At 38.8% G+C, this 26,600-nt stretch overlaps 1 protein-coding gene across 1 annotated transcript in view; it reads right to left on the reverse strand.

Moving 5' to 3' along the window:
• Nucleotides 1–8,358: 8,358 nt before the first annotated feature.
• Nucleotides 8,359–26,600, reverse strand: part of LOC126278818 (neural-cadherin-like) — a 157,233-nt gene continuing 138,991 nt past the window's right edge. The window contains exons 20-21 of the mRNA XM_049979092.1: nt 13,542–13,703; nt 8,359–8,850 (exon numbers count right to left, since the gene is read on the reverse strand). Coding sequence (XP_049835049.1) covers nt 8,756–8,850; nt 13,542–13,703 — 257 coding nt within the window. The 3' untranslated portion in view covers nt 8,359–8,755. The remainder of the gene's footprint in view (nt 8,851–13,541; nt 13,704–26,600) is intronic.

Genomic DNA, 26,600 nt, shown 5'->3' on the forward strand with positions numbered 1-26,600 from the left:
GCTGAACTACATATTCCATAAGAAAGTCTTTAACACTTGGAGCTTTGGAGACCAGGCACGAGCCTAGCTTGTGGCACAATAGTGTGTCAAAAAGACTGTGCCGGAGTATAGGTTGGGCCACAATTTTCTTGACACAAGAGCCACCTAGCATTCAAAGACCACTGCTCAATAACTCATCTCACCTTACATTCTGGACCCCCTCCCCCTCTCCCCAAGGATAATGATCCTCCCTGTTATCAATATTTTAAAATTTATTATCTATCAGAGAACTAAATTAATATTCAAAATAAATCTTGAAGCTTGATCTATTCTAAGTGTGTATTACTCTTGAAGATACATCAATTACATATGTGCCAGTAATGCTTTAAATACGACATTTGGAACATAAATAGTGTCAACTATTTATTCACAACCGATACAAAAGAGTTACATGCTTGCACGTGTTAGTGTCCTTCAAAGTAGTAACCAGCATTGTGTAGAACCTGTTGCCAGCAATGTGGAAGGCATAGTGTACCATTAGCAGAGCCTGTTCTGTTTATGGTGCAAATGGAGCGGTCTACTTCCTGTAGAATCTCTGGTACAGTTCTGAAGCGATTGCCACGAAGTGGTTTCTTCATCTTCGGAATCAAGTCAATGTCACAAGGACTTAAGTCCGGGGAGTATGGTGGATGGTATAGTACTTCCCAGTCCCATCTATTGAACAGAGCAGCCACAGCTTGCGCTGTATGCGCCCGCGCATTGTCGTGCAAAATGATGGGTGGGTTGCGCAGAAAGTCTCGCTGCTTCTTTTGCAAAGCTGGTTGCAGGTGATGCTCCACAAACAAACAGTAATACTGTGTATTGACGGTCTGCTGTGTAGGAACATAATGCATTAGGATAACACCATCACAGTCGTATGAGGGTCACTCCAAAAGAAATGCACACTACTTTTGTAAAAATAGTTTTCATTCTGCTTGTGTGAAAGTCTTACAGTGTGTAGATACATTCTTCCCGCTTGTTTTCAAACTTAGTTCAACCTGTTCCCATGAGTGGCACCATCACAGCATGTCTTCAAGATGGCTGCTACACTTGACATTCGTCAGAAGCATCGTGCTGTCATAGAATTCCTTTGCTGTGAAAATGAGACAGTGGGTAACATCCACAAGAGGTTTGAAAAGGTGTATGGAGATGCTGCTGTCGATCACAGAACAGTTAGTCGGTGGGAAAACAGGTTATGTGATAAAGTGGGCACGGCAATATTGAGGATTGTCCCCACAATGGCAGGCCTCGTACTGCACACTCTCCAGACAATGTGCAGAGAGTTAACGAATTGGTGAGTGCTGACAGACACAGCACAGTGAATGAATTGTCACGCTACGTTGGGATTGGAGAAGGAAGTGTTTGCAGAATACTGAATGTGTTGGCGCTAAAAAAGGTTTGTGTCAGGTAGGTTCCCATGATGTTGACAGTGGCTCACAAAGAAACAAGAAAAATGGTGTGCAGTGAACTTTTGGAATAGTGCGAGAATCTACATCTACATCTACACTTATACTCTGCAAGCCACCCAACGGTGTGTGGCGGAGGGCACTTTACGTGCCACTGTCATACCTCTCTTTCCTGTTCCAGTCTCGTATGGTTCACGGGAAGAACGACTGTCTGAAAGCCTCCGTGCTCGCTCTAATTCGAATGGTAGAGATGAATTTCTTGGCTCCATCATTTTTCACCAGAGATGAAGAGGCAATCAATGGAGTGGCATCGTGCAAATTCACCCAAGGAAAAAAAAAAAATTCAAAACCACACCTTCTGCTGGAAAAGTTAAGGCTACGGTGTTTTTCAATTACGAAGGACTCTTGCTTCTGCACATCATGCCAAGTAGAACCACCATAAATTCTGTTGCATATATGACGACACTGAAGAAACTTCAAGCTCGACTGAGTCGTGTTCGACCACATCGGCAAAAGCCGGATGTTTTGCTGTTGCACGACAATGCATGACCACATGTCAGTCAGAAAAACATGCAAGCGATCACAAAACTCGGATGGACAACACTGAAACACCTGCCTTACAGTCCTGACCTGGCTCCATGTGACTATCATCTCCTTGGGAAACTGAAAGACTCTCTTCGTGGAACAAGGTTTGAAGATGATGACTCCCTTGTGCATGCTGCCAAACAGTGACTCCAACAGGTTGGTCCAGAATTTTGCCCTTTGTCAGAGTCACTTATCTGAATGGATTTCCCCATTTGCAGCCCATGTCTTCATTAAAGTGACTTTCCATCCTTGTCTGCTTTTGCTTAGGTGCTTCTGTTACCATGTCATTTGCCCTTGATGCCACCAGGTGGCATCCAGTGTCACAGAGAGCAGTGTTCATGATGAATTTGACTTATTAGCATATGTATACATGGAAGAAGCCTGGAGATACTGACAGCTTTCAGATAAATTATATAATGGTAAGACAGAGATTTAGGAACCAGGTTTTAAATTGTAAGACATTTCCAGGGGCAGATGTGGACTCTGACCACAATCTATTGGTTATGAACTGAAGATTAAAACTAAAGAAACTGCAAAAAGGTGGGAATTTGGGGAAATGGGACCTGGATAAACTGACAGAACCAGAGGCTGTAAAGAGTTTCTGGAAGAGAATTGGGGAACAATTGACGAGAATGGGGGGAAAGAGATACAGTAGAAGAAGAATGGGTTGCTTTGAGAGGTGAAATAGTGAAGGCAGCAGAGGATCAAGTAGGTAAAAAGACGAGGGCTAGTAGAAATCCTTGGGTAGCAGAAGAAATATTGAATTTAATTGATGAAAGGAGAAAAGATAAAAATGCAGTAAATGAAGCAGGCAAAAAGGAATACAAACATTCCAAAAATGTGATAGACAGGAAGTGCAAAATGGCTAAGCAGGGATGAGTAGAGGACAAATGTAAGGATGTTGAGGCTTATCTCACAAGGGGTAAGATAGATACTGCCTACAGAAAAAGTAGGGAGACCTTTGGAGAAAAGAGAACCACTTGTATGAATATCAAGAGTTCAGATGGAAACCCAGTTCTAAGCAAAGAAGGGAAAGCAGAATGGTGGAAGACGTGTATAGAGGGTCTATACAAGGGCGATGTACTTGAGGACAATATTATGGAAATGGAAGAGGATGTAGATGAAGATGAAATGGGAGATACGATACTGCGTGAAGAGTTTGACAGAGCACTGAAAGACCTGAGTCGAAACAAGGCCCCGGGAGTAGACAACATTCCCTTGGAACTACTGACGGCCTTGGGAGAATCAGTCCTGACAAAACTCTACCATCTGGTGAGCAAGATGCATGTGACAGTTGAAATACCCTCAGACTTCAAGAATATAATATTCCAATCCCAAATGAAGCAGGTGTTGACAGATGTCAAAATTACCAAACTATCATTTTAATAAGCCATGGCCCCAAAATACTAACATGAATTCTTTGCAGACGAATGGAAAAACTGGTAGAAGCCGACCTCGGGGATGATCAGTTTGGATTCCATAGAAATGTTGGAACATGTGAGGCAATACTGACCCTACAACTTATCTTAGAAAATAGATCAAGGAAAGGCAAACCTACGTTTCTAGCATTTGTAGACTTAGAGAAAGCTTTCGACAATGTTGACTGGAATACTCTCTTTCAAATTCTAAAGGTGGCAGGGGTAAAATACTGGGAGTGAAAGGCTATTTACAATTTGTACAGAAACCAGATGGCAGTTATAAAGAATCGAGGGGCATGAAAGGGAAGCAGTGGTTGGGAAGGGAGTGAGACGGGGTTGTAGCCTGTCCCCTATGTTATTCAATCTGTATATTGAGCAAGGAGTAAAGTAAACAAAAGAAAAATTCGGAGTAGGAATTAAAATCCATAGAGAAGAAATAAAAACTTTGACGTTCGCCGATGACATTGTAATTCTGTCAGAGACAGCAAAGGACCTGGAAGAGCAGCTGAACGGAATGGACAGTGTCTTGAAAGGAGGGTATAAGATGAACATCAACAAAAGCAAAACGAGGATAATGGAATTAAATCGGGTGATACTGAAGGTATTACATTAGGAAATGAGATGCTTAACATAGTAAATGAGTTTTGCTATTTGGGGAGCAAAATAATTAATTAATGATGGTCGAAGCAGAGAGGATACAAAATGTAGACTGGCGATGGCAAGGAGAGCGTTTCTGAAGGAGAGAAATTTGTTAACATTGAGTATAGATTTAAGTGTCAGGAAGTCATTTCTGAAAGTATTTGTATGGAGTGTAGCCTAGTATGGAAGTGAAATGTGAACGATAGATAGTTTAGACAAGAAGAGAATAGAAGCTTTCGAAATGCGGTGCTACAGAAGAATACTGAAGATTAGCTGGGTAGATCACATAACTAATGGTGGTGCTACAGAAGAATACTGAAGATTAGATGGGTAGATCACATAACCAACGAGAAGGTTTTGAATAGAATTGGGGAGAAGTGAAATTTGTGGCATAACTTGACTAGAAGAAGGGATCAGTTGGTAGGGCATATTCTGAGGCATCAAGGGATCACCAATTTAGCACTGGAGGGCAGCGTGGAGAGAAAAAATCGCAGAGGCCAAGAGATGAATACACTAAGCAGATTCAGAAGGACATAGGTTGCAGTAGGTACTGGGAGATGAAGAAGCTTGCACAGGATAGAGTAGCATGGAGAGCTGCATCAAACCAGTCTCTGGACTGAAGACCACAACAACAGTGTATGTAAATTAGTTGATAAGTAATTCCCATAATTTTTAGGTTGCGTATAGTAGCACTAGCCATAATTTGATGTTAGTATACTTTGTGGTAGTTACTGGAAGTGGTTCCTTCTGCCTATTACAGTATAAGTTGACTCATTTCCACATTCCTGAAGGCTCTCTTCCATGATGAGACTTGTGGGTCACCGTGTATGAATGAATGAATATGAATGAATGAATGAATGATGATGATGAGGCACATATGAATTTTCCAGTCATCCACGTCCTTAGTATGGGAGTAGACAGACAGTAAAGGGTGTGAAATATGTTTAATTGGTCAGGTGTTCCTTCTTACGCCTCATTGCAAATACCCTTTTACACTAAAGTTTCTGTACTTAATCAATGTTGTTATTTGTTAAGCAGAATGATGCCGTTGAGCTTCCTTGTAGTGTCTTTAGTATTGAATAATTAATGATGTAGATAAAATAGAAAGAAACTTCCACATGGGAAAAATATATTAAAAACAAAGATTCCAAGACTTACCAAGCAGAAAGTGCTGGAAGATAGGCAGAATAAATAAAACACATATTTTCTGCTTGTGTCTGTGTATGTGCGGATGGATACGTGTGTGTGTGCGAGTGTACACCTGTCCTTTTTCCCCCTAAGGTAAGTCTTTCCGCTCCCGGGATTGGAATGACTCCTTACCCTCTCCCTTAAAACCCACATCCTTTTGTCTTTCCCTCTCGTTCCCTCTTTCCTGAAGAAGCAACCGTCGGTTGTGAAAGCTAGAAATTCTGTGTGTGTGTTTGTGTGTTTTATTTATTGTGCCTATCTACCGGCGCTTTCCCGCTTGGTAAGTTTTGGAATCTTTGTTTTTAATGAATAATTAATGATAATTATATGTTCAATTCATAGATCAACCAGGAAAATGATCTTAGTGTCGACATAAGTTAGATGCATATCAATGATTTACACAGTTAATGTAAAATTATTCTTTTTACCAAAAAGAAAAAAAGATAAAATAGTTCATAAGATATGATAGGTAATTGACATAAAATACCAACCACAATAAAAGCAATAACTTGAATGTTGATTAACAATCTTACTTCAGCTAGCCAATGAGTTCAGCATTAAGGCTGAGTAGTCACGTTGTACATGTGAGCCACTTGGTGCTGTAGTGCTGAAATTGTGGAAAAAACTTGGGAAGGTTCAAGATTTTTTTATCTTGGATTCTGGTTAAACTTTTAACACAAGACTGCACCTTAATGTGTCATCTTTACAGTAAGTAGCAGTAGATTTTTTGCTACACTCTAAATAATGTTATCTGATAGTTTCGACCTAAGGATCAGAATGTTGGACCTGGCCAGAGAAAGATCTAAGCAGAAAACAAGTGACAGAGATGCACTCTTTATTAAGGATCCTGGGTGAGATGGAAAGGGACAGGATAAGAAATAAAACAATATGAAACATGTTTCAGATGAGTCCCCTAAAAGAAACTGTGCAGGGAAACTGGCTGAAATGGTTTGGGCCACATTAAAAGAATAGAAAAACAAAGACTACTGAGAAGTGCTCAGGAATGGACAAAATATGGAAGAAGACCAACTGGAAGACCATGAATAAGACGGCGAGACAAGGCAAAGTATGATCTGAATTGAAGAGAACTACAGTGGGAGGAAATGTTGAACAACAGACTGAGTGAAAAGAGAAGATTTGAAGAGGCTTTGTGAACAACCTGGGTAAGCAGAAATCTTTAAGGACGAAGAAGCTACTGAAATTAATTCATACCAAGAAAATTATTTTGGTGTGTATTATGCAGTGAAACAGATGTAATAAGCCCTGATTACTTTCAGGTTACATTAAATAAATTTAATTCTTCTGAAGAACATGCATAAGAACTAAAGAGCTATTTAGGCAACTATTAATGATGCAATTCTTTGCATCTTGCAGGTAATGTGTACTGTCTTGAAACTTTCTGGCAAATTAAACTTGTGTGCTGCACCTGATCAGCCAGGAAGTTTCAAGAAGGAGTTTGTTGACTAAAGATTGCATGTAATTTATTTGTTCACAAGTGAAGTTAATATTAAATAAATACTTCTAATTATGCACAAATGTGTGACTAGAGTCTGGCTTCCTGATATGAAGGATAATGGTGTTGAATGAACCTTGGACATCGATGCAAATTTCTTACCGATGGCAAATTTACAAGCATCAAACTTAACTGGGATCAGTTTTCAGTTTAAGGTGTCCCCTCCTGTCCCCACCTCACCCAACTCCTGCAAGCCCCAAGGTGGTATGTACTTACGATTGAACATTTTATGTTATTTTGCACATGTCTCTTCCTAAGTAAATGAAGAATGAGATGATGACCTGTCCTGCTTCTCACAGTTATAAGAATGTTATTCCTACTGTCTTACAAAATGCTTTTAATGCTAGAATATTTTATCATAGCTGAATTTGTGTGCTTTTTTATATAGGGATGTTCATAAATGAGATGATGTGTAAACACTGATTCAGAAGTCACTTTCTTTTAAATAGAAGAAAACATCTTTGTTGAATGACGTAGAAAATTTTCATGGATGTTCTTCAGTGGAAGGAAAGATCTGTTAAGAAATTAAATATTTCCAGTTCAGAGATTAGATCAAGTCTACAAACACTGATTACTAATTTAAATGAAAATAAGAAAAATATTTCGTACAACACAACAGGGTGTGTCATGCATGGAAACCAGAAGCCTGCAAATGAAGTTTGAGATGGTGTTGGGTATTCATATTAAGTTTACCACTTTTTCCCCAAATTCATTAACGTGAATGCATTACAATTAAAACAACTCACTACAATAAAACATGACTGAGGAAAAGTATATGCAGTTTTATGGTTTGCTCACTTCCCCAGTTATGGTCAAAAATCCTTGGATGCTGGTCAGTGAAACTAATATGAAGTACATTCCAAGCAAAGATCAACATTTTAGTTCAATGCAACATTTATTGTGAAGAAAATACTGTGTTTCCGCCAAAGCTCGAGGATCGGTAACTGTAGTTTGTGACATTTGATATTTTTGTACTGGCAGCAGCTCAAATTATGTTACATCTTTAACCCCTAGCTCACATATAGCACTAAACAACAAATGAAACATCAGACTTTGTGTATGTGTTTATTTCAGCCCTATTCATGTGTGTTTGGATATTGTCCACTGCAGTACGACACCAGTATTGATAAAACTGTTAGTTCTTCAGCTTGCTGTATAGTTTTTATGTAATAAGAACAAGCCTCCTGTTTTGATGAAGCTGCTGCTATGTCCATTTGATCATTTACATTTCCCATACACATTATGTTGTATGATTTCAACCTAGTTGGTGATGAAGGACGCATCTTTTACATGTTATACTTTTCATGTCTTCCTGATGTTATAAAATTAGAGATCACTTATAGGCTTCGATCAGTTTGTTTTTATTGATTTGCATGGGACTTAGATCTCATAGTGTGAATGACAAATGAGGATGTTTTGATTTGCTGAGCAGCTGACCCAATAGTCTGAGGTTTAAAGTAGAATAAGAGATCATTGATACTGTAGCTTTCTTTGATGAATTTATACATGGAGCTTCAACAACATTTTCCATTAATATGTTACTACACATTCATGTGTAACGGGTTTACCAAAGCCTAATATATGGCAGAATTATAACAATGATGTGTGTTTTGTAGACATACTTTTGGTTTTGCAAAAATCAGTCTGTCATAAATGCATTTCATTTATAACATTATTGATTTTACACATAACACTCTTATTCTTTGTTTTATGTTCCACATATCCAGAAATACATTTTATGAGCAACTTACAACAAATATTAAAGATAAAAAATAACATTGTTACAAAAAGAATATGTTCAGATATGTACAAATTCTTTAGAAAAATCTATGTCCATGAATCGTCCAACAGATTCATAAAAATACATTGTAAAAAATAGAATCACTTTTTTGCACCTGGTGAACAGGTCAAGTGTCTGTACATATAAGAGTACAAACAACTGTTTAGTTTCACAGCCACAAGGAATTATTTATATCTGGTACAACATTTCAAACATCTGTATGTCCTTCTGATTCAATCCGAGTGGCAAACTGAGGACCCCAGTTTACGCACACACCAGTAGTCTGACTTTCAGCACAAGAAACTGGAAAGATAAAAATTGTTCTCATTAATGGATTATTCATGTAGAAGGAATACAAAGAGCATTACCAATCAAGAGTAAACTTAAAAGAGCCAAGTGAGCAATAGATGTAAAAATAAACAAGCTACAAATACTAAGTGTCAGTATCATACGTGAAACCTCAAATGGTATTTGCTATTACATCAATGGAGGATGAAACAAGAAACATCTAAATGAGCAAAATATGAAAATCTGAGTGAATGGCAGAATACCTCTGTAGGAGGGGTGGGAAGGATAGTAGGCAGGAAATTTCTCATTTCAGGGCATGACAAGAGGTAATCAAAACCCTAGTGGAGAATGTAATTCAGTTACTAGAGTCCTGGGTGGTACTGAGTTATGAGGGGGCTGCTGCTCTGTGGCCGGATGGCGGGGCTTTGGGAGGTGGGAAAGATAAGGCATGGGAGGTTTGTTTTTGTACAAGGTGGGTAGGATAATTATGGGCAGTGAAAGCTTCAGTGAGACACTAGGTATATTTTCAGAGGGACTGGTCATCACTGCAGGTGTGATGACCGTGGGTCTCTAGGCTGTACGGAAGGGACCTCCTGGTATGGAATGGGTGGCAGCTGTCAAAGTGGTGGTATTGCTGGTTGAGTAGGACCAGGTGAAGCAAATGGGGGGTGAAGTTGTTGAGGTTCTGGAGGAATGTGGATAGGGTGTCCTCTCGTTCGATCCAGATAGCAAAGATGTCATCAATGAATCTGCACCAGATGAGGGGTTTAGGATTCTGGGTATTTAGGAAGGATTCCTCTAGATGGTCCATGAATAGGTTGGCATAGGATGGTGCTAGCGAGTGCCCATAGCCATACCCCAGATTTGTTTGTAGGTAATTCCTTCAAAGGAGAAGTAATTGTGGATGAGGACATAGTTCATAGTGACTAAGAAGGAGGTTGTTGGTTTGGAATCCGTTGGACATTGGGAAAGGTAGTGTTCAATAGTGACAAGTCCATGGGCATTAGGAACGTTAGTGTACAGGGAGGTGGCATCAGTAGTGATGAGCAGAGCACCATGTGGTAAAGAGACAGGAATTTTGGAGAGTCGGTGGAGGAAATGGTTGGAATATTTTATATAGGAGGTTAGGTTCTGGGTAATAGGTTGAAGGTGCTGGTCTACGAGAGGAGAGATTCTCTCAGTGGGGGCACTTCCCTGTACACTAACATTCCTAATGCCAGTGGCCTTACCACTATTGAACACTAGCTGTCCCAATGCCCAGCAGAACAAGGTGTTGACTATTTATCCATATCAAACCTACTAACCACCAGCAATACCACCACTTCGACAGCGGCCACCCATTTCATTCCAAGAAGTCCTTTCAGTACAACCTAGCCATCAATGGTCATTGCATCTGCAGTGATGAGCAGTCCCTCTCAAAATATACTGAGGGTCTCACTAAAGCCTTCACTGACCGTAATTAAAAACAAATCTCTCATGCCTTACCACCTCCCAAAGCCCCACCATCCAGCTACAAAGGAGCAGTCCCCTCGTAATTCACTACCACCCAGGACTCTAGCAACTGAATTAGATTCTCCACAAAGGTTTCGATTACCTCTCGTCCTGTCCTGAAATGAGATATGTCCAGCCCACTATCTTCTCCACCTCTCCCGCAGTGGTAGTCTGCCATCCACCGAACCTACACAATATACTCAATTCTTATACAACCAATGCTCCCAATCCCTTACCTCATGGCTCATACCCCTGTAATAGACATAGATGCAAGACCTGTCCCATACATCCTCTCACCACCACCTGCTCCAGTCCAGTCACTAACATCTTCTATCCCATCAAAGGCAGGGCTACCTGCGAAACCAATCACGTGGTCTACAAGCTAAGGTGCAACCACTGTGCTGCATTCTATGTAGACATGACAACCAACAAGCTGTCTGTCCACATAAATGACCACTAAAAAACTGTGGCCAAGAAACAGCTAGACCACTCTGTGGCTGAGCACACTGCCCAACATGACCTTCATTTCAATGACTGCTTCGCAGCCTGTGCCATATGGATCCTTCCCACCAACATCAGCTTTTCTGAATTGCACAGGTGGTAACTTTTCCTGCAATACATCCTACATTCCTGAAACTCTCCTGCCCTCAACCCTCATTAGTCGCAGTCCTCATCCATCCAGCCCCTTCCCTGCTCCCATTCCAGCACTACACAGCCATCATTCCACCACCACTCCTAGTCTTTTTTTATTTATTTTATTATATAATTTTTTATTTATTTATCTCTATTTCTCTTCTTTTCTGCTACTTCCACCCACCTCCACCTCTCTCCTGCCCGCCACCCAATCTGCAGTGCTTCACTGCCCGCCATCCCCACCATACTATCCCTCCCCCTCCCCAACCCAGCCTCATCGTTTCCCCCACTCAGTCGCCACTCCCATCATGCACTGGTGCTGCAGCTCGCAGTGTGATTTCAGTTGCCTGAGACTGCAGTAGTCGTGTGTGTGCGTATGTGTGTCTATTGTTGATAAAGGCCATTGGCTGAAGGTTTTAAGTGTGAAAATCTTTTTGTTGTGCCTATCTGCGACTCAGCATATCTGCTATATGGTGAGTAGCTACTTTTCTTCTCATAATATTGTTACATTCCATCCTGGATTTTCCATTGTTTTGTTAAATTCCCTTTTTATATTGATAGGAATTGTACAATGATGAAAGTCAGATATCAAAACTGTCCAAAGCAAAGTTTTATTTGAATAAATTTTTAAATAGTCTGTTGCTGTGTGTTTTGCTGAAATCAATCAACTGGTACATACTGTCATCGTAAAATAATCATATTTGATGATATTTATTGCCAATGATAACCATCCACAGTTGGTGGATTCTGTTCATTCCTATTCAACAGTTCAAAATTTGCTTGCTGATTCAAGCATGGCCATTCCTCTGCTGAAGAAGCTGAAAGAACATCCCAAAATATAATCCAGATGAAAAAATCAAACATTTTTGCAGTGTATATGAAATGGGTCCATCACAGCACAAGAAAATGAAACTGTAATTGAAACACTGGCTGGAAGGGTCCTGTGACATTCATTTCATATGCCAGAAGGTTTTATTTTGGATGTAAAAAGGATTTTTCTGACAGATCACATTGCAAGAGCTCAAACAGTAATAATAAATACCATGCATGTTTTTCGGGCCAAATGGATGGAAAATATTTGAGAAGAGGTACGGATTGCAAAGGAAAAAAGTATCTTTAATTGGAACAATGCAACTTCTCATAAAACAGTTTTCCCAGTGTGATTCTGGTGAATTTTAAGCACAACCTGCTGGATCATTAATCCAATTCACCTGATTTTACACACACTGATCCTCACATCTAAAGAAATTGGTTGGAATACATTTTGAGTGCAGTGTAGAAGTTATGACAGCCAAAGATGGGTATTTTTGCAGACTTTACCGAACTGAAATTCATGAATGAAATATCTTTACTCAGTGGAAAATCACTGAACAAAGCAAATTGACCTAATAGGTCCAGTTGTGACAAAAAAACCTGGAAGAATAAGAAATTACCTCTTTGCTCTTGTAAAGGTAGGCAGGTGACATAAGTATTTTGCAATATTTCTATAACAATATATAATGTTTGTAACAGTTTTACAGAAACTAGAATGAAAAGGTAAAATGTAAAATATGCACACAAAACTTTATATTGGCTTGTAGGTTTACGTTTTTGCATTGATTGCTGAAATTGTAGGCTACAGAGGTAGTGGAATGTTCTAGCAAAGAGTATTTCACATTTGACTTCAAGCAGCCATGTGTAGTTCATTTAGAACATCCATCAGTTACACAACAGATGCATTGTGAAGTAACCTCTTGCATCTTAAAATTTTGAGTTACTTACACAATGAATGTATGTACAAAGAGACTACCTTAAACGAGCAGTGATTTTAATTCAAATTATAAAAATTAACATCTTGACAAATCCAAACAATGGAAATTCCAGCTTGAAACCTGTGGTAACATACTGTCACTATATGCTCCACCCAACTGCTTTAACCTCTCTGTCCTGTCATCTCCTCACAATTCACCTCCACTCACTCACTCACTGTGTGCTCCTCTCTGCTGGTGCATCCACTGGTCTGTTCCCCTTTGTTGCTCCTCTCTTTTCTGCTCCTCGTTTTTCCATCACCTCTCCCTTGCCCACAGCCTCCCAAAACTGTGCCTGTCAGCCCTGTCCTGCCACCTCTAGTCCCTGCATGATCTGCCAGCCAGTGCTGATTCCCCTTCTCCCACCTTCCACCCCTATCCTACTATCCTCCCCCACATTGTTCTGGATTGCTGCTTCTGTTCAATGTGTTTCTGTTCCAGTCTGGCTAGAGCAGTCTGGGGTAATAGTTATGTGTGTGTGTGAGGCATGTTTGCATATGTGAATGTGTGTACCTTTCTCTTTTCTGAAGAAGTCTCTGGCCAAATGCTCATTTGTAACAATCTTTTCATCATGTCTGTGTGCAACTCAATATGTCATCTTTACAGTGAGTAGTAATCTATCCTTTCATAATATCAGGCTTATCCTTTGAAAAAAGGACATTATTTTTAAAAGTTTGTGAATATGGTTTATTTTTGCATGGGTATCCAAACACAAGGATGCACTCCATAAAACATAATGATTACAATGAGTCTTCTATGGCGACAGATGTAACAACAGAAAAATGGTACACTAACCTGATGCTGGGGATGAAATTGACGGTGCAGCAGATACTTCCCCCTCGTATGCATACACCTTACAGTCTTCTGCTGTATGTGCAATCAAATCTATATCAGCCTCTTTTTTGCATTTTTCTAATGTAGATGCTCTTCCTATTATAATGGATTCAAGGTGCACATCTGTAAATGCAAGTACAATTTAAAACAATGAATACTGGTAGAAGTATATGTAATGTAAATAGTTTACATAATCCAGACAAAATAGAACATATTGTAATGAATGAAGATTTATTAACAATAGTATTATAAATCTCCCTCATGTATAAAGCATTTACACTCTTACAAATAAACTGCACAGCTTTAATGAACAGAAATATACATAATCGCAGCACTAAAAAACAAGTTAAGTGACAAAGCATCTAAAATAGCCGGATGTATATTCTATAACAAATTTCCTAGCAATAGAAGGAACTTAAAAACATTGTCTGCTTTCAAACAAAAATTAAAATGGTCACCTGGTCTTAGCATGCTGTTACAATGTAAATGTATGGTGTAAATTAGTACTTAGATACAAGTGTACAAGATTTTTCTGCAGATTCCACATGAATAAAATTAAGATGATGTGCTGGCTACTGTATTTAAACACAATTGGATATATTTTTCTTAAATTTGTCTGTTACTGCTTTATGTAGGAATGTGTTTAATTTTTTTATATGATGCAAGCTCTTAATCTTTTTCACACCTGAAAAATTGTGTACCATCCATGTGTATCCTGATGTATACAATTACTCAAAGTGATCAAAGGATGAATAAATAAATAAATGTTCCTTTCTTCTGAACCTGCCAATGAGAAACAATTTACTCAGCATGTGATTGTAGAAAAACACATGCACCCCCCCCTCCCCCCCCTCCCCCCCCCTCTCTCTCACTATTTTCAGTGCCAATTCTACTGTTGTTGCCACACATACATACCATCACCATCCAAAACAACAGTTACACAATAAGCAGATACCTATTGCTAACAGGGTTATATAGCAACATTGTACTTGGTTTTTTCATGTTAAACAACTACAGAACAATTCGCAATAATGGCTATGTATATAGAGATTTTCACATATGTTGTAAGAACAATACATGAAATACATTGTGCTTTATTCCTTTACACTGAATAGTACACACTGTCCCATTTTCCATCTAATAACCAATATTTTAAATGAACCAATAGTGAAGTTATGCAAGCCAGCAATACTAACTTCTTTTATGGAATGTACTGAGTATAAAGTATGTCAGCTGTCAGATTTGAAGCTTTCCATTTTTTGGCAATAAGTGGATGGTACCACTGTCATCTGTCACATAAATCTGCTATGTTTCTGCAAAATCTTAATTTCTTCTGTAATGCAACACTGTATTTATGCTCCTTTATGACTCATTCCACCTCTATGCTACTTGTTGCTTAATAATCTGATTATTTATTCAAATAAGGAAAACACAGTGATATGTATTAGTAAATGCTTGTATGGTAATTCTGTGTACCTAATTGGTCATACTGCTTGAATTATGGACAGAAGGTTGCATGAAGAGCCAAAGCATCTATATTACTATTTGTCTGTTCCGAAACCTGGGGCACAGTACACTGCCACATTTGCAGATTGCTTATGTAATGGCTTCCAAGGGCAACAACAATTTTATTTTAATTATTTTGTATAATTATTGACCATATTAAAAATTCTGCCATAATCCATCATTAGGACATATAATATTATGTTAAAAGTTTAACACAGTAAGACAAAATTATAGTAAGAAATTGTCTGTTAGTCTCGCGGCAACATAATTGATGGCATGCTGATTCCTGGATTTTATTCATCCAGTATTTGAGAATTAGAGTACAAATAATTTCACACCTTCTCAAAACAAAGTTTACAACATTTCCATTATTCATGGAGTAAAACACCGCATCAGGCATGACATTTGCAACATAGTTTGCTTTTAAGCAGTAAGTGAGAAATTGAAATTATGCTTACATTTTGTTGTAAGTCACTAAATGCTCTCATTATGAAACACTGGATTTTGAGCAAAATTGGCTTTTCACACATTCAATGCTTATCTCCTGAACTGAGTATCATGCAACAATATAATTTTGTAGGTCTATTCAGTGGAATATGTAGATATTGTCTACAATGTGTGTTACCATTAGAGTTTGTGGTAAAGAAGTAATAAACTAAAATATCATGCATGATGTTGAAGTTTTACTGTGTCCCATGTCAAGCACTAGTTTTTCATGCATCTAAATGTTTTTGACTTCAAATCTCCTGAACTATTCAATGATATAATTTTGTAAAGTACATTCAATGGTATATGGTATCTATCCAATTAAATAAATTTTATCAATAATTGATTGTTTTTGTTGTTGTCTAATAAACCACATACAGATAGAATACCAGTGCTGAAAGTGGTTAGGACAGTTAGAAAAAAATCAGACTGCTGAGAACTGTTGAACTATAGGACACTGGATGGACCACAAACACTCAAGCTCCTCACTAGCGTTTTCTCTTTTTGGGACAGTCTTATCAAAGAGGCAGTTTGCATTCACACAACAAATAATTTAACTAACAAAGTCACTGGACACAACTTCAGCAAGGTGTGAAATCAGGAGCTAGTCATGCTAAAAACACAATGACTGTAGGATAATGTAACAAAAACCATAAGAAATATATTATGTTGTGCCTTTAGATTTAGCGGTCCACTCAATGTGTATTTTCAGAATCTTCCAACCGATTACAAATGGTGTACATATACCATTGCAAAAGATGACTGCTTATGACAGTGTTCTGAGAGTTTTCCCCTAACAATCCTCTTGGGGTCTTACATCACCAAATAGTTTCATTGACTGAAGGTGATGAGCACTTGCTCTGCCCACGGAGACCATTAGTTTGGTGACAGCAGTTTTTGGAATAAAGACAATGCTGAGCAATTTATGGAATGGCAGTGAGCCACAATTTTTCATATGGCAAAATAAGTAAAATATATATAATTTTTTTAATATTTTAGTCTTAGTTTTTAATGGCAGTATTGCCCATTCAAAGAATACAATTCTAAATTGCAGAATGACAGAACACAATTCATGTTTTACTGGAAGTTAGTAATGTTTTTTACATCAAAACAGAGGCAGACTAGAGTTCAACATTCTGTGAAGATTAAGGTCACTTTTAACTCAACTGAACAAGCTGTTTTTAAGGAATCATTGATATGACGAAATTACAAGAAACCCACACCATGATGTTTGACTGAGTATTTGGATCCCATTATTTTTAAATATTAATCTATTTACAACTCAATATCTTGTTTTTATGGAAATGTTCACAAATTTTTAGATATGCATCACAAGTGTAAAACATTCTTAGTGTAAAACATTCTTAAAGAACTAAACCTAAGCAATATAATACTATCAGCTGCTCAACCTTCCATGGTCTATGTTCATGGGAATTCACAGTACTTCATTTACAGCTCTGTGCAGTTGAGGGATGATTAACTGAAAAAAGTTCTTATTTACTCTAAGTGTCTGTAATTCAGACCATTCAGCAAATTGCTTTAGCACACAAAACTTTAAACATCCAGGGCAACTAGTTTGGTGGCTTCTGTGCAACACTAGGTCACAACAGTCAACAATAATGATAAGTTCAAACAACATACTGTGATCGTAAAATTCCTTGGGATCCAGCAGGCTAACAAGCTAAAATGGGTCCTTCATAATGATAAATTAATCAGGAAGCTCAGTTCAGAATTTCTCATAGGGTTTAATTTAAAAATGGGGTGCTAATTTATTTTGTATGATTTCACTCCCTGTTGTAGTTTGAAACTGTATTCTAGGACAAAGTTGTTCAAGTATGATGTGGTATCCGCAACTTCCAGAAACGTATTAATTAAAATTATTACATCCGACCTAAATTTTACTCTGCTCTACCACCAACAAAGTTGTTTCCTCAGCTCAGGTGCAAATACATCAACATCTATGTTTCTACCACATTTTAAAATTCATTCTGGAAGGTTTTTTTTTTTTTTAAAACCGCCTCAGTCTCTATTCAAACAGCATCCAGCAATGTTTCTCTGTTATTTATATTATGAGCTACTAAGTAGAAGTGTGTCACTTATTTGGTTTTGTCTGTGTGCTTATGTAGTTTAATATTTGATTTCTTATGTGTTTGCCTATTTGCAAGGCATACACTTGCTTATATTAACCATGCAGCTCAGAGTTATGCCTCCTTTAGCTTGGTTTTTTAGTGTGGGCAGGGACTATGAATGCTGAGTTCAAATGTGAGCCGAGTTGGTGTCCCTCTGTTCACAGCTCCAGGCAGTGTTGGGAGGTGACTTTGCCCATTCAGCTTGAGACCATTGCGAATGAACATCACTGTGTGCAGCTAGTCATTGGGATCCAAGGGGTGTCTAGTATGGTTGAAATGTCACCTAATTGTTCCATTGCTGTGGTTGGCCCAATTAATGCCCACATTTAGGTTAACCCCTCATCCAGGATCAAGTGAGAGGTCATTTCAAAGTGTGGCAGGAAGCGAAAGACTTACTCGGTGACTAATCAAAAGACCTCCTTGGTTTGTCTGACAAACAGATTTTGGGCACTATCTGTTTCTGATAATAATCACAAACCAGTTGCAATTGCTTGCCTTGTTTCAGAGGAAGCGTCTCAGTCTGAAAGATCTGGGCTTTCACACACGTAGCTTCCCTGTAAGGCATGTGGTGGAGCCTCTTGCAGATATGACTGCTAAGAAGGGAACAAATCCAGTGCGCACTCTGTGAGCACACTACAGTGAGTCAACCTATATGTGGAATGGGTCCTTCCAGACACTATAAAAAGCACAGTGTACAGCCAGCTGCAGGTAGGTAGTGGCTTATTCAAGTATCAATGATGTGTGTTGCTTCAGATCAGAAGAGGTTCGCTCTGGTTTCTGTCTGGAAACTGAAGTGTTAAAAAAAAACAGATGAAGATGGAGCTCACCATCTGCAATATTGTAGACAGGACCAATTGCAAATCCTTGGTACAGAGCTGATTGGAGGGCTTGAATCAGAGGCTCAGATGATGCTCTTACTGTGCAGGCTGCAGGTTCCTTGACTTCTGTCATAGGGAGGAGAGATATCGGGATCCATGATACCAGGATGATGGGTTCACTAAAACCAGAAGATTTCCACATTGACTGCAGGGGGTGTGTGGATCAGACTGAGTGGTTTTTTTAGGTCAAATGGTCTAGAAAAAGTTCAAACAGGGGTACAGTTGCAAATGGAACGGGTCAAACCCAGGATGAGGGTGGACCCAGAAAATGTCAGCATTATAGTTGTAAACTTGTAGCTGTGTTGGGAAAGAACCGGGTCTCCAAGCCCTCCTAGGAAACACTGAAGCAGAAATCATTTTAGGTAATGAAAACTGGATAAAGTTGGTGATAACTTCAACTGAAGTTTCTAACCAGGACTTCACAGTATACATAAAGGATTGACTGTATTCAGTAGATGATGTGTGCTGGTTGCTTTGCAAATTATTTGGCTTGTTGTGAAATTTAAGAGACTTCTTGCTGTGAGTTAATATGAGTAGAAGTTAAACAAATCAATGATTGCTTTCTTTTACCTCCAACCTTCTCCCACTGTCCTTATTCACCAACTCCATATGATGTTGCTGAAAGGTCCACTAAAACTTTAGGTCTCAATTTGAACAGATTCATAACTCATACGATTATAGTTGGCTGAGACTTCAATTTACCCTCATTATGCTGGCAAAGATACATGTTTAAAGGTGATAGTTAACATAAAACATCAACTGAAATACTACTATATTCTTTCTCAGAAACTGTTTTGAGCAATTAGTTCAGGGCCCTCCCAGGGGACACCACCTCATAGTAGGCACCTTCAGTGCTGGGTGGGAGGGTTTGCATATTTCCTTGAAGTCAAGAGCTATGCTGGTGGCAGCATAGCTACTGGCAGGGTCACCCAAGCTGAAATGGTCTTGACTGAGGAGCCAGACAAAGTGACTCCCACAACATATGGCAGAGAGGGTTCTAGAGGTGTGGTGAAGCCATCTTCACTAGATGGGTAAATCTAATACAAATTATGGAGAAGAGCTAACAGGCTGTGCAAGAGGAAGAAAAAGAGAGTGGACTAAGAAGAAACTTCAAGAACTAGAAGAGTTAAAGGAACAGAGTTAAATAAGAAAGTTCTGTCATGCTGTAGGCAAAATGAAGAATAGATTCCAGCCAAAAACAGTGGACTGGCCCAGTAAAGATGGAAAAATGATAAGGGAGGAAGAACAGATAGTGGGAATGGGCAGAGTATTTCAAAGATACACTAAGCACCAGCTTAGAAGATGAAGAGACAGCTGCACTGCAGGAAAGAGTGAGGCTGGAAGTAGACAATGATACCAATGAGGCTAGAAACCCAGTACCATAAAAAGTGGTGGTGAGGCTGTAATAAAGGAACTGCACACACTAATATCAGATATATGGGAAACAAAAACTATGCCATACAATTGGAAAACTGGAATAATGATCGCCATTTATAAGAAAGGGGACAGAACAACATGTGAAAACTATAGAGGTATAACATTCCTACACACAGCTTAAAAGATCTTCACAAGTATATTAAATGAAAGGATACAGAAGTGTGCAGAAGGCATACTAGGGGAACATCAGTGTGGCTTTTAACCAGAGCGAGGAACAACTGATCAAATATTTGTGATAAGACAAATGATGGAAAAGTTCTTTGAATATGATATAGCTCTGCATTTCCTATTCATCGACTTCAAACAAGCCTTTGACAGCATAAAGTGACAAGAAGTATGTAGTATACTGGAAGAAGTTGATATATATGCTAAACTATTAAGACTAATTAGAACAACAATGACAGAGACAAGAGCAAAAGTGAAGGTCCTTAGCAGAACAAGTGAAAGCTTTGACTTTAATAAAGGCATGAAGCAAGGTGATAGTCTCTCCACTGTCATATTCAATATAGCCCTGCATAGTGTAGTAAATAAATTCTACAAAAGAGGCACCATGTTTATGCCAGATATGTGCATAAGCCAGATATGTGCATAACTAGTCAGATATGTGCATAAGCTGATGACATTGCTATAGTAGGAAGAAAAATCAATACACTCCAAGAAACATATCAGACAATGGAAACAGAACCCTTAAAAATTGGCCTCATGGTAAATGAAAACAAAACAAAACATATGGTAATGTCACAATATAAGGCCAGAAGAACCCCTAAAAACCTAAACATCAATGGGAACTGCTTCAAAGGAGTGTCCTCTTTTAACTACTTGGGAGCCCTAATAACAAATTATAACAGTATTGGAAAGGCTATAAGGGAAAGAATAGAAGCAGGAAACAGAGTTTAGTTTACAAATATGCAGCTTTTCAGAAATAGCCTTGTTACAAGAAAAACAAAACTGTTGATATATAATTCCCTAGTCCATCTAGTTATCACATAGGGGTCAGAGGTATGGACATTGATAGAACATGATAAAAATACACTAAGAACCTTTGAGCGGAAAATACTACACACAATCTATGGGACAATAAGTGAGGAAGAAGGCTGGGGAATATGCTACAATGCTGAATTACAAGAGTTAATACAATGTAGGGACACAGTAAAATTTAACAATAGCTTGGACTCTTGGAGAGAATGGCAGAGGATAGAATTCCAAAGAAAAAGGCGAAAAGTTAGACCTAGAAGAAGATGGGTTGATGTCATAATAATGGATCTCACCAGTATGGGAGTCCGGGGGTGGAAAAGAGCAGCAAATAACCGAGAAGTGTGGAGGAAGATCATTAAAGAAGCCAAGAGTCACCAAGGACTATAGTGCTACTGAAGAAGAACTAGTTCAGGAGACTACATGAACAGAAAATGTTTGTGACAATACAGTAGACCTCCCTCTCTAAATCTATCAGCAAAATTGAAAGAGGTTCTGGTCATAAGAAATGTTTGCCATGGCAAGACGCAATCAATACCATGCTTTCTTTCATGACCAGTATTTTTTTTTTATATGCATTAGGTCTAATGACCCCAAAACAAAATTCACCGAGGACACAATCAATACCTTCATTGCTTTACAGCAATGGTACTGTTACTATGACAATACTGCTGAAGCAGAGTTGCTAAAAATGGTTTTGCGAAGTTCTTTTACCATGAAAGATGGAGCAAGTATTACAGAATTTAAATAGCTGCCAGCATGAGTAATTTGGATATCGACATCCTCAGTGTAGCAAAGCAGCTTAAGTCACTTAATAAAGGAAAGTATTCCAGGGCAAACCAGATAGAAATGAGGTTCTTCTCAGAGTATGCTGATGAAATTGCTCAATATTTTGCAATCTTATACAATTGCTCACTTCATGAAAGACCTGTACCTGGAAAGTTGCACAGGTCGCATCAATACACAAGAAAGGAAATAGAAATAATGCACCAAATTATACACACATATCATTAACATCTATTTGTAGTAGGATTTTGGAACATATACTGTGTTTCAACATTAGAAAATACCACAAAGAAAATGATCTACTGACATATATGAAATATGGATTCAGAAAATCTCATACCCGTGAAACACAACAGGCTCTTTACTAATGCTAAATAATGTGTGGTTTTGGCAACAGTCTCTAGTTAATTTCATATTTTAGGATTTCCAGAAGGCTTTTGACACCATTCATAATGAGTAGCCTCTAAAGAAATAGCTGACTTATCTAGTATCATCTCAGTTATGCTATTAGAGTTGAGATTTCCTGTCAGAAATGTTGAAGTTAACTAGTTATATCCAGGGTTCCACAAAGAAGCATTATAAGCACTCTGCTGCTCTTCATCTATATAAATGAGTTGGGAGACAATTTGAGCAGCACTCTTACATTGTTTGCAGATGTCGTGTCTCTTACCATCTAGTAAAGCTATCAGAAGTTTGAAGCAAATTACAAAATAATTTAGATGAGTTATCTGCATGGTGTAAAAAGTGGCAACTGTTCTTAAGCAATGAAGAGCGTGATGTCTTCTACATGGGTACTAAAAAAAAAAAAAAAATCCATCAAATTCTGGGTACACAATAACTCAAACAAATTTAATGGTTGTTGATTCAACCAAATACTGAGGGTTACAATTACAAACAGTTTCAATTGGAACCATCACATAGAAAATGTTGTGGGGAAAATGAACCAAAGACAGTATTTTGTTGGTGTAATATTTAGAACAACAAATGTACTAAAGAGACTGTCTACATTACACTTATCCATAGTCCTCTGAAGTATTCCCCCACAGTATGGGATCCTTACTTTAGTAACTGACACATTACTACACCTCCTCTGCTACTACCGTGGTGCAGTATTGCACCAATCAGCTGCTTCGGGTCCCCTCCAGAGGCCGCTAGCCATGGATGGTGCCTCAATCACCTGCAGCCAATAGCCAGTGGCCCCTGGCAGGCAAATGCTCTTTATATGGTGGTGCATCAGCTCTGGCTTGCAGTCTTATACATATCACTAAACTGTATTGTTCTACTTATGTTTACACTGTCACACTGTGACCTAATAAATAGTTGTTGGTTTCTCATGGCCATGCCTTTTATTTTTTTCAGAGTTAGAACAGAAGTAGCAATGAGGAGAACTTTTGATTATTCAACTTCAGTGGCTGTTTTTTTTTTGTGTAACTTCTCCATGGAGGTTATATTTTAATCACTTCTCCACCAGCAATGACTTACTACAGCTGCCTTGGGAAAACACGTGGGTATTTTGAATATTCTGGCCCCACAGTCTCACATGCACCTGCTGCCATTTCTGCCAGACGACAACTCTGCTGAGATTGGGAAGCATATGAAATATGGCTCTGCCAGAACTTCATTGTCTTTAGGGTGGCTGACCCGTACACTTGTAAGGCTTCATTTCTGTTGCGGATTTCTTCTCTCATGAACCAGTTGTTTCATCAACTGGGCACTTTGCAGGAACTGGCCTCACTCTCCATTGATGAAATATGTAATTTGTTGTCTTCTTATCATTGCAATTGCACCCATATGCTTAACATGTGCATAAAATTTTACCCATGCAGCAAGCAGCTAAAACAATCTTATGGAGCTTGAGCAGTGGAGCTCCAGGATTTCTAAGGAATCCTATGCAGTCTCTATGGTTAGGGATGTAATCCTGCCTAACACTGGCAAAGAAATTTGTCTGAGTGACCATCCTTGTCTGTAGTTTTAAACATTGCTCAGGCCTTTTGAGCCTCCTACACTGCAGGCCACCAAATCAACGTGTGGGGGATGTCACCATGGTTAGTAGTGAATGACATTGGTGCAGAGCATCATGCTCATCATGTGAAGAGAAAGTCAGTGACACACAGACCAGAAAACCTGGCCACAATGAATAACCTCAATGGCAAAAATGAGCATTTCCGTCATGCTTTGTGAAACATGAGACAGCAGCATGCCCCAGGCAGTGGGTGTCATACCGCAAATGTCACAAGAAGAATGTATCATTTTGTCATTCTCAGCAAACCTCAGAACAAATGGACATTGATATTCATTCTCTTTAATTGTCGTCTGCAGGCCATAATAAGATCTTTATTGAAGTGTTTTGTGTTGAACAAACCATTGTTGCCTCAAATGGATGCTGGAGCGACTGTTTCTCAATTCACCTCTCAAATGTACGCATGGCTGGGCTTGGCTGTTGGCTCCTGTCATTCACCACCTGGTAAGCTACAATAAACAGCATACTCCTGTTCCTGGTAAATTTACGGCCACCAAGCTCACAAATGTGTAGTCAATACTATCACGTACTTGATTGTTAATGATCCTCATACTGAGAATTTATTTGGGTTAACCATTTTCAATGCGTTTGAATTTTCTGTTACTGACACTGTACATCTTGCATCATATCAAGTTCCTTATAAAGACCTAAATTCATTGTGTCCTGAATTTCCAGATTTGTTTTCTAAGTGATTATAATGTGTGAACAACTTCACTGCCGGTATCATCCTTAAACCTTCAGCTCAGCCATGTTTTCTCCATGTGCGGCCTGTACTATGTCCTTAGGTGAACAAGTTAAGTCCAAATTGGATAGGTTGACATCACTAAGTATTGTACAATTGATTTCAACAAGTGGGTGGATTATGCCATTAGGGACTATCAAAAATCCATAGAGTCTGCTACAATTTTGTGGAGAGTTTAAGGTTACCGTCAATGTACAATCTGTAACTGACACATATGCTCTGCTTCAAACTGATGAATTACTTGCACAATGGGCTGAGGGTCAATTCTTTTCCAAGTTTGACTAAGCTGAGACCTACCTGCAGGTTTCATTAGATTACACATCAAAACAGTTGCTTGTCATGAGCATGCCTTTTGGTCTTTATTAATATCAACATTTAATGCTGGGGGTGGCTAGCACCCTGGTTATTTTCCAACGCATTTTTGACTAACTCATGGTGAAGGCTCCTTGCTGCATCGACTATCTTGACAATATTGTAATAATGGGCACTGTGTCAGAACAACATTAACGTAACCTCTGTTCTCTCTTTACTGTTTTGCAAACTGAGGGGCTTAAGTGTAATTTTACTAAGACATCAATTTTCCAACCCTCTGCTGTCTGTGTATCTCAGTCATGAACTTTCCAGACAAGATGTTTGAGCCCTGGAGTAGCATGTTGCTTCTATTACAGCTTTGCCTCATCTGGTCACTCTGCAAGAACTACACTCATTCCTTGGTAAATTAGCATATTATCACAAGTTTTTTCCAGGTGCTGCCACTCTGGCTCACCCTCTGTACCAGCAGTTGTTTCATAAAAATGTGTAAAAATGTTCATTTTGATTAGTTGCCAGCCTGTGAGCATACATTTATGCAGCTTAAAAACAAATTATATTACATGCTTGACGTTTCAGCCTTCCAGATGTAAATATTTAGTCTTGGCCATGGATGAACCCCACTATTAGGTTGCTCAGACCCATCAATATGTCAATGGCCCAGAACTGCCCCCAACCAATCACTTTTGTGTCAAAAATGTTTAATGCAGCTCAGCAGCGCTGTTCGAAAGTTGCAAAAGAAGTCCTTGCGGATGTTTATGCTGTAAATAAATTTCATGTCATCTTATGCACTACAAAATTCTACATAATCACAGATCAACAACCTTTAGTTTCCTTGTTCACCCCTCAGCTGCTTTACTTGACAAAGCTGATCATCACCCTTATTTTGGACATTATTTTTGTTGAGATGTAATTATGATATCCATTTCCAACCTACATTGCAGAACACTTTTTGATCAAGAAGAACTGTAGGTTCACACAGAATAAAGACAGATTATTGATGGTTTCCCCATTATGAACTCCAGGATTGCATTGAAAATAGGTGAGGACCCATTGCTTAAACAAGTTGTGTGCTTGGTACAACACAGTTGGCCTGACCATCTGTTGGGCCAGGCATTCAATCCACTGCAAAACTTCTATGTTTGTCTTTATTGTCTTTCCCTGTTAAGGGATGTCATTCTCTTGTTAACAAGAGGGGGTACTCCCCATGTTGTGATTCCTGCAATGTTGCGTAGTCAGGTTCTCAACCTGTTACATCAATGTCATTAGGCAGCTTCTTGCACTAAATAAGTGTCATATTGGCACGTGTTCTGGCCTCGTATTGTTTGTGAGATGGAGCATTTGGTAATGGCCTGCCAGAAACGTTCCAATCAACAGGTGTGACCAAACTCTGTTTTTTATACCTGGCCAGTGCCCACTTACCTTGGGAAACAATCCATAATGACTTTGCTGGAACTTTTTAGACACTTTTTGACTGTTGGTTGTTGATGCCTTTTCCAAGTTTCCTTATGTTGTTCATTGTTCCATTTACCACAACAGATGCAAAGGTCAACGTGCTGACAGCAATTTTCCTGTCAATGACCTCTCTTGTACAGTGGTTTTGAACAATGGTCCTCAATTTTTGGCTCAGTCCTTTGGAGACTTTTGCTCATATAATAGAATCTGTCATGTCATGGCACCTCCCTTTCATCTGCAATCCAATGGTAAAGCAGACTGTCTCATGCAAACTTTCAAAATGCAAATATGTCATGGGAT

Source organism: Schistocerca gregaria, chromosome 6, assembly GCF_023897955.1.
Source record: "Schistocerca gregaria isolate iqSchGreg1 chromosome 6, iqSchGreg1.2, whole genome shotgun sequence".
NCBI classification, from domain to species: Eukaryota; Metazoa; Arthropoda; class Insecta; order Orthoptera; family Acrididae; genus Schistocerca; species Schistocerca gregaria.